The sequence below is a fragment of the Malus sylvestris genome, chromosome 12 (genome assembly GCF_916048215.2).
Source record: "Malus sylvestris chromosome 12, drMalSylv7.2, whole genome shotgun sequence".
Classification (NCBI taxonomy): Eukaryota; Viridiplantae; Streptophyta; class Magnoliopsida; order Rosales; family Rosaceae; genus Malus; species Malus sylvestris.
In genome coordinates this window covers 1,535,639-1,544,237 of record NC_062271.1, presented here as the reverse complement: position 1 = coordinate 1,544,237, position 8,599 = coordinate 1,535,639, and the positions used below count along the sequence as shown (strand labels likewise).

The 8,599-nt window shown below is 39.4% G+C and overlaps 1 protein-coding gene across 1 annotated transcript; it reads left to right on the top strand.

The window, feature by feature from the left end:
• The first annotated feature begins 3,911 nt into the window (after positions 1–3,911).
• LOC126593484 (uncharacterized) lies at positions 3,912–8,465 on the top strand. Its single transcript, XM_050259569.1, has 2 exons — positions 3,912–4,182; positions 5,740–8,465. The coding sequence occupies exons 1-2, from the start codon at positions 4,101–4,103 to the stop codon at positions 7,827–7,829; spliced, it is 2,172 nt and encodes a 723-aa protein (XP_050115526.1). The 5' UTR covers positions 3,912–4,100; the 3' UTR covers positions 7,830–8,465.
• The last annotated feature ends 134 nt before the right edge of the window (positions 8,466–8,599 follow it).

Genomic DNA, 8,599 nt, shown 5'->3' with positions numbered 1-8,599 from the left:
AGCACTACCTCAACCTACATGCTTCACTCACAAAGCTTCAACATACAAGCTTCAACAAAAGGAAAAATTTAAAGAACTTAGTAAAGAAAGCCTTGGTCTATTTAACACAATACGTTGAAATGAAGCGAAGCTTGTTTATTGATATCTCCAATAAGTTACAAATATGGACATGTACATGAATCAAAATAAACAAACAAGAGGGAGTCTTCACAAAGGTTGCTCAGAAGAAGTCTCAGCAGTCGGCAAAGCCCCAGAAAGAGCAGGAACCAGAGGGTGATTATTTGGAGCCTCAGTACTAGGTAGAACCCCAGAAGGAGGAGGCACCGAAGGTTAATTATTTGGAGCTTCATTATGCAGTACAGCCCCAGAAGATGAAGGCAATAAATGCCTTTGGAACAAACCCACAAACCTCTGATGATCAAGTAAAATCTGACCATCAGATTCTTGCAGCTGGTCAAGCTTCCTCTTCATGTTTGTAGCATAGTTATTTGCGAGCCTGTGCAACTGTTTATTCTCATGCTTAAGCCCTCTGATCTCCTGTTGAGACTTATCACTTCAGCCGCCAATGATTTAACTTGGCGGGTTCGAGCAAATAGGCGTTGGGCCATATTAGACACAGAACCTGCACACTGAAAATAACACTACTACTTGTTAGGGAGACTCCTATATATGTCGACTTCCATCCTCCACAACCAGGCAAACCTGAAAATAAAAAAAATGCTCAACTTTTCTTCACATCCGAGAGGGCACTCTCAGCAGAGTCTCTTGAAATACTCAGCTTCTTTTCCTCTCGATAATACCTCTGCAAACAAGCCACACAAGAGCAAGAGTATCTCATATCATCAGGGTTAAAAGCAAGAGTATCCCATATCATGTTTTTTCCCTATCTTTTCCTTTGGCCTTGTTCTTACCTACAAGACAAAGAGAATGAAAGCAATCAGTCAACACTTGGAATCAAGCTTCTAGTTAAAAACTGACTACCTGGAACCCCTTGCCTGATTACTTACCTGGCATTACTCTCGAGTACTCATCTTCAACATCTTATGGTTCCAGAGAAGATACCATATCTGCCTGAGGAACAGATAGGGCAGGTGATAATGATACAAGGAAGCATGTGGAGACAAGCGTAACAGAACACGTGTCAATACATCCACTACTTTGTCAACAGAAAAAGTAACAAAACACGTGCCGATACATCCACTACTTTGACCCTCAAATTCTTGAGTCGGCCTTATACTTTGGAGGAAACCAGAAAACCCTCCAGCCCAGTTCAAGAATAAGTCTGTGGAAAGTTACTTCTTCAAAAGCAAAAGTATCTCATATCATCTCTTCTCCATTTTCTTCTTTTTATCCTTGTTGCTGTTTACAACACAATAAGAAGGAGAACAATCAACCGGAAGCCGAAGTCGAACCTCCGATCCAGGTTGCTTGCTTGGAAGTCTGATTGCTTACCTTGTCTGTTACCTCCTTCGGCAAATCTCCTAGCTCGGCGACTTGGGGGACTCCTACTATAAGGTTTGTATTGCACTTGACCATCTCTGAAACTACAAGTAAGCTTCAAGTAAAATTGATACATTACCTTGTGCATCTTCATCGGTTAAAAATATCACCCCTGGATGGAGGAAAAGTACTTCCAGAGAAGATGTCATATCTACATATGAGACAGATAAGGCAAGTGAAAATAATACCACACTTCGGTACTTAGAAGTTTCATGATTACTCAATGGCTTGGATCTTGCAAGTCCCCAACCGAAGAGTTTCCCTCACTCGGGAACTTAGGGGAGCATTGTTTGTACCATACTTGACTAATCCCGAAACTACTGAGCACTGGTCAACGTTATATCGTCAAGGACCCAGAAAAGTTTCCCTCCAACCAGGAAGCCAATCACAGCGCGACACGTGTCGACATAAAAAACCAATCATAGCGCGACACATATCAACATCAGAAGCCAATCATAACACGACACGTGTCAATGTCAGAATGAAACTAGAAACTCTCTTCTATAAATAGAGATCATTCTCTCACAATATTTCCTAATGTCATTTGTACTAAATCATTCACTTGTACTCACTAAAGGAGAGCTTGAACCTATGTACTTGTGTAAACCCTTCACAATTAATGAGAGCTCCTCTACTCCGTGGACGTAGCCAATCTGGGTGAACCACGTACATCTTGTATTTGCTTCCCTATATCTATCCATTTACATACTTATCCATACTAGTGACCGGAGCAATCTAGCGAAGATCACAAACTTAACATTTTCTGTTGTACCAAAGTCTTCACTGATTTTGTGCATCAACATTGTATAATTAGTATTCGTCATGCTGGACTGCACTTAGGCTATTTATGCTTTGATTGTGAACTCACACTTATTCTCGTCTTGCACCTTACCTTATCTAGTGCTCTAGTTAGTTGGTTTTTATTTATTCGCATTTCCTTATCTTTATTGCTTCCGCACTATGCACATGGCTACGTCACCCTCACGTGACGGCCAGCATGCCTCGATTTAGGTCGGGGTGTGTCATTCTATCCCAGCTAGAAAAGGCAACGGGCCGGGCCGACTAAATAATAGAATTTTAAAATAGAAATTTTAACAAAAAATCATATTTTTGTATTAAAAAGTCAATCTTGGTACTATTTACTTTATTTTTTATTTTGTCCTTATCATTAAAATTCAAAGTTTTCAAGCCATTTTCATTAGTTTTTTTTTAATTTTTAAAATTAGGTTATTCTTGAGATAAAAAAAAGCTGGAGTTTCACTGTAAATTTGATTAATATATAAAAGGGTTTTTATTCTGATTGGTACTTGACTTGACATTGGATATTTCAATTAAAATGATCTTTATAATACAAAATTGCTCGATTTGGTCCATTAAAATGAGTCTCGCAAGTCAACTTGGTTTTTTAGTTAGCTTTCTATTAAATTTTATGTTAGTGTGATGATGTGGACACACTCATCCAATCATATAGCGTCACGTGAATCAGTCTTAAAACTATTTCTTTAAGATTTTGAAATTAAAATTGACAAACTAAATCAATAAAAAAACTAAAACAAAAAAGAATAATTGCAAAAGTTAGGAAATGAATGAGGGTGAGAGAGAGACCAAATTAGGCAATAGCGTCGACAGCGATGGACGATGGGTTGGCGATGGCTGTTGTGGATGGGGATGCTCTCAAGATTTAAGATCTGGGCAATGATGGTTGTCGATCGCCTTTAGACGCGTCCACAATTGCTATGATGGTGATTGACGAGGAATTTTTTTTTCCCTGTTTTATTTGTTTATAGTTTTTTTTTTCAATTTTAGTTTTTTAATTCTTAAAAAGCTTTTTCTAATTCACATGGTGCTATAGATTGGATAAGTGGCACCTACTCGTGCGTCACATTAGCACATTAACAATAATTTAATAGAATAATTAAATTGATTTATGAGACTCATTTTCGAAGACCAAGTCGAGGGTTTAGGACCATTTTGATTAGAATGTCCAATTTCAGGAACCAACCATGATAAAATTCCTATAAAGAGCAGTTCAACATTTTCAAAGAAAGTTGATAATATACAAAGTGGCCAAATTACTTATCAACAACAAGTGGCCCTTGATTAGAATTGTGGAAATGAGTTGAGCCTTTGCATAACGGCTTGAGTTCAAATTTCTTCGATGACTGATCTAATGTACATATATATATATAAATTACTTATGAGCATATACAAGGTCCTGTAACTTTTTCGTGTGGAATATTCTCACCGGATTTTTGTTTCAATCCCGGCCGTAGCCGGGCGATATGAAAATAAAATCGAAAAATATAAAAATATTCTTCTCCAACCCGTTAAAACGGCAAAATTAAAAATAAAATAAAATACATGTATATGGTGCGGGCCCGGAGGGTTCGAATAATCGGAGACTCGGCTCGGCCGGCGAAAAGAAGACATTCTCCAAACTAAAAAAAAGATCCCAAAAAGCAAACCCCTTGATATTCGGATACCCGATAAAAAAAAATAAAACCAAAAAATAAAGAAAATAACAGAGAAAATTACCACCAGCAGCGTGCGATTGATCGGCGGAGGAGTAGAAGGAGTAGGTGGAGGCGCAGACATGGTTGATGAATGAGCTGTTGCGTTGGACCGGACTGCGTTGGAAGGGTTTGCGTTGGATTGGACTGTTAGCCCTAACCGCAATGGAAGGTCAGCCTTTCATCTCCCCCACTTTCTCTCTGTACTCGTCAAATTTGACTGTTTCGTTGCCTCTTTGTCAACTCTAGGTTTTGTGTGTTAGATTTTCTTATTAATTCAGTGTTTTTTGTGCTCAATTTTGAATTTTGATTAAATTCAAGAGCTCAAGTTTGTATTTTTAAAGTGAATTCAAGAGCTTGTTCCCCTAAAGGAAGTAAAATTAATGTGCCCAGCTGAGTGTTTGGTGGATAAGTTATGGGTTTCATTGCACAATGACCCTAATTCTGTGACTGTAAAATTTATTATATAAATGGAATGCCTAAAGGCATTGGGTGATGGGTTCACATTGTCATTGTTGCAACTGCACTGCTCTAGAAGTTGGTGGAATTACGACGGCGCTGCCAGTAGGGACTAGTATGGTTTCCATTTCAAGATTGTATTTTTCTAAAATTTTCCATATCTCTAATTTTTTTTGTGGAGTATATTGGATGGGTGAAGGGGCACAAATGGGTGATGAGAATTTTTTTCATGTGAAATGTTTAGATTAATGAATTCGCATGTTTGATCATTTGATTGGTGTCTTCTAATCTGAATTAGTGGTGATCATGTTTATGATTCTCTTGTTTAAACAATTGGTTCATATTGTATCTAATTTGTTATGGAAAAAAATGATCCAAATGATTACGTGGATGGGATGTACGTGGCACCTTATTGTCGCCGCAATTGGTTGCAAAAGAGCCAATAGCTTAGATGCATAATAGAGAGACAATTATTTGTTGGGCAGATTTGGAACCATGCAAGTATGATGTTGGAGGAGGAGGACATGGCTAAGTGAGGAAAGGTATTGCTTTTGGTGGAACTTGGGGATTGAATAGTGGAAGAAGATTAAATGTAAAACTAGGTGGAAAATGAAATACAGCATACTCGATAAAGGAAACAAGGATAAAAATTAGGAGAGTGGTGTGAGAGTAGGGCCCAAGGAATCACAACCATGAGGGAATGCATTACGTATATCATATAAGGATGACCAAGAATGAAAAACTAAAACAAAGAATAATATATATAAGGTATAGCATTTGACCAGAAAAAGCTATGGAGTGCAAACACGGATTTTAATAGTCTACAAAAACTCTTATTAGTTTTTTATTTGTTGGATTTATGTTCAATTTTATTTCCATTGTTCTCCGCTCATCATTTTGGGAGCAGCCTCTCCATAAATGGGGGTAAGGTTAGCCGACATTCACCTCTCCCAGACCCTGCGTAAAGTGGGAGCCTTGTGCACTGGGTACGACCTTTGTTCTCCGCTCATCATTAATAAAGCTTTTGTGATTCTTATAAAAGTGATAGAAAAAGGTAGAGAAGCACGGATTGCCAAATTTTGATAACTGCACAGCTTTTCTATCATTTTTTAAAGTCGATCAGTAACAATTGTGTCAGTTTATTGGTATATATCAACTGTGTGGATGCCCTTGTGAAGAAATAGTACACAAACACACATGTAGATTCATGTGCATATTCTTGTTTGGAATCCCATTTAGCTGATCAACATTATTATACTTTATTTGGCAGGTGTGTCCCCAGACCAGGAATCGGTTGGGTCTGGGACAAAGAGGTCTAGTGCATCATCTGGCAGTAGGTCTCGTAACTGCAAGGAGTTTCTTCATAGATTTGTAGACAGTGGCATGCTTACTGCACAACTGGAAGACTGGTTTGAATCTATATCCAGTGAATCAGAACCAAAGAAACCGGCCTTTGATGTGCCTTTTGAGATGATAGAACTTCAAAAGTTTGACTATGCATTGGAAGGGATTTCATTTCAGCAGGTGATTAGGATGCCCAATTCCGTTTACGCTTCAACATCTGATGCTGTTGAAGCAACTGCTTATCTTGCCATTGAAGATTTTTTACATGCTGGTGCGAAGGGATTGTGGGAAGCATTCTGGAATCAGGATGGACCCATGCCTTTTTCTGTTGCTTGTCTATACAATGAAAACTTAAAATTCTACCAGGCTGAGAAGGCAGTTGCGGATGGTAAGCTTGGAGGTCTTTGCGCTACTGGTTTATTGCTTACAAACCCTAGACATCCCCGTGGGAGGTGGGATCATATTCTTGAACTGTCTCTTTTAAGGCCTGATATCAGAAACTTTTCCATGGATAGTGACGGGCAGCTTTCTCTATCTGTTTTAGGCGAGGCCCTTTTCTATGCTATTCGTGTACTATTATCAAGAAGCTTGAGCAGAATGAACTACTCTCAGAGTTCAAACTCTGTGTTTATTCTTCTTGTTGATTCTCAGTATGGTGGAGTAGTAAAGGTTGAAGGAGATGTAAATAAGATGGTGTTTGATGCCAATAATGTTTACGAATGTGCTGCTGAATGGATTACAAATCATTCTAGGATTGCAGTCTCGTCGATTGATAGGATCTGGAACAAGGTTGGAAATGCCAACTGGGGAGACGTTGGTGCCTTACAGGTACTTTTTGCTACCTTCCATTGTATCGTGCAATTTGCTGGATTTCCCAAGCACTCGGTAGAGGATTTAGCTGCTGATCATGGTCCTCGCCTCCAAGCAAGAAGGACTGAGAGGCAGTTGGGGAATTCCCGGGCGAATGGAAATGGTCTTTATCGGTTCCAGCAGCGTAGTGTGTCCCCTGAAATTGTTGAAGTTCAGGATGATTCTGCAAAAATTGAGACCAAACAGTTAATGAAGCTAGAAGTAGGATCTGTATTATGGTTGGAGGATTCTAACTGGCAAAAGGGTTACCATATCAGTCAAGTCTTGAATAATAATGAACATCCATATTACATTGCATCTCCCGTTGAAGAACCTCAGAAAAGTTTCTTTCTATATGTTGGTTCTCATCCTTCCCAGCTGGAGCCTGCATGGGAGGATATGAATCTGTGGTATCAAGTTCAGAGGCAGACGAAAATATTGACTATTATGAAACAGAAAGGTCTCTCTAGCAAGTATCTACCTCAGTTAAGTGCTTCTGGCAGGATTATTCACCCTGGTCAGTGTCAGAAACCCAGCTCGGGTGGAAACTGTGATCACCCCTGGTGTGGCACCCCGATTCTTGTGACCAGCCCAGTTGGCGAAACAGTGGCTCATATGATAAGCGAGGCCAGATTTGGTATGGAGGACGCGATCAGGTGTTGCCATGATTGCTTATCTGCACTTTCAACTGCTACTTCTGCAGGAATTCGCCATGGAGACATCAGGCCTGAGAATGTGATTTGTGTCAGGTCTGCCGAGAAGCAACCTTATTTTGTTCTTATTGGTTGGGGACGTGCTATTCTTGACGATAGGGACCGCCCTTCAATGAACCTTCATTTCTCTTCAACTTATGCTCTCCAGGAGGGAAAGCTATGCTCAGCTTCAGATGCAGAGAGCCTTGTTTACATGCTTTATATTTCCTGTGGTGGGGTTTTACCTGATCTTGATTCGGTTGAGGGGGCACTGCAGTGGAGAGAGACTTATTGGTCCAGGAGATTAATTCAGCAGAAGTTAGGTGAGGCCTCAACCGTTTTGAAAGCGTTTGCCGATTATGTTGATAGTCTATGTGGGACACCATATCCCATGGACTATGATATATGGCTAAGAAGGTTGAGGAGAAACATAAATGAGGATGATTCTGGGAAGGAAATTGATACATCGGGGTAAGACATTTTTTCAAGGGCCACTGCATTAGGAGTGATACCTTGTCATCTGGATCATAAACCGTTCCTGGCTGCAATGACATGAAATTTTGTAAGAAGTTATTTTATACATGATGTCGATTGTCCAATGTGATAATCATCTGGAGTCTATTGCTTGGAAATTGGAACAGAATATTCGTGTAAAAGGATGGAGATATACGTTGGAACAGAATGTGATGTTTGCACTGTTCCTTGCTCTGGAAACTATTTTGGGACTGCTTGACGGATTCTGCGCAGGTGAGCATCGTTTTTCACAAAATTTCTGAGCTTTTAGGGTTAAGTCTGTTGGTGGCGGACCTCAGGATTTAAAAATTATATGGATATGTTTGCATACAGCTCCCTAGTAACAATAGGGGATCGAAAAAATCATTGATTTCTCGACTCCTGACGAATTTTTGTTAAAGAATATTTTGCTGTATTTATTACCATTCCTTTGTAAAGAGATAGATTCAAAGTTGCCTGGAATATTTTCGAATGCTAAGGTGCCAGTGGACTGAAGTATTCCATTGTGTCCAGAGCATCACCCTTTTGTGTAAATGTATTAGTCTTTTTAAGTGTGTATTGAAAAGTCATTTTAATGAAATTATCTGGTCTTTTGGTCTTCCTCTAGTTTCCACCATTGGCTTCGGTCCAGGGCATCAAAATTATTGGTCTAGCGGTACTTCTTTTTTCAATGTTGGAAGATGTCTCAAAGTTCGAATTGACCCATCCGCTGATAAAAAAAATGGTGGATGG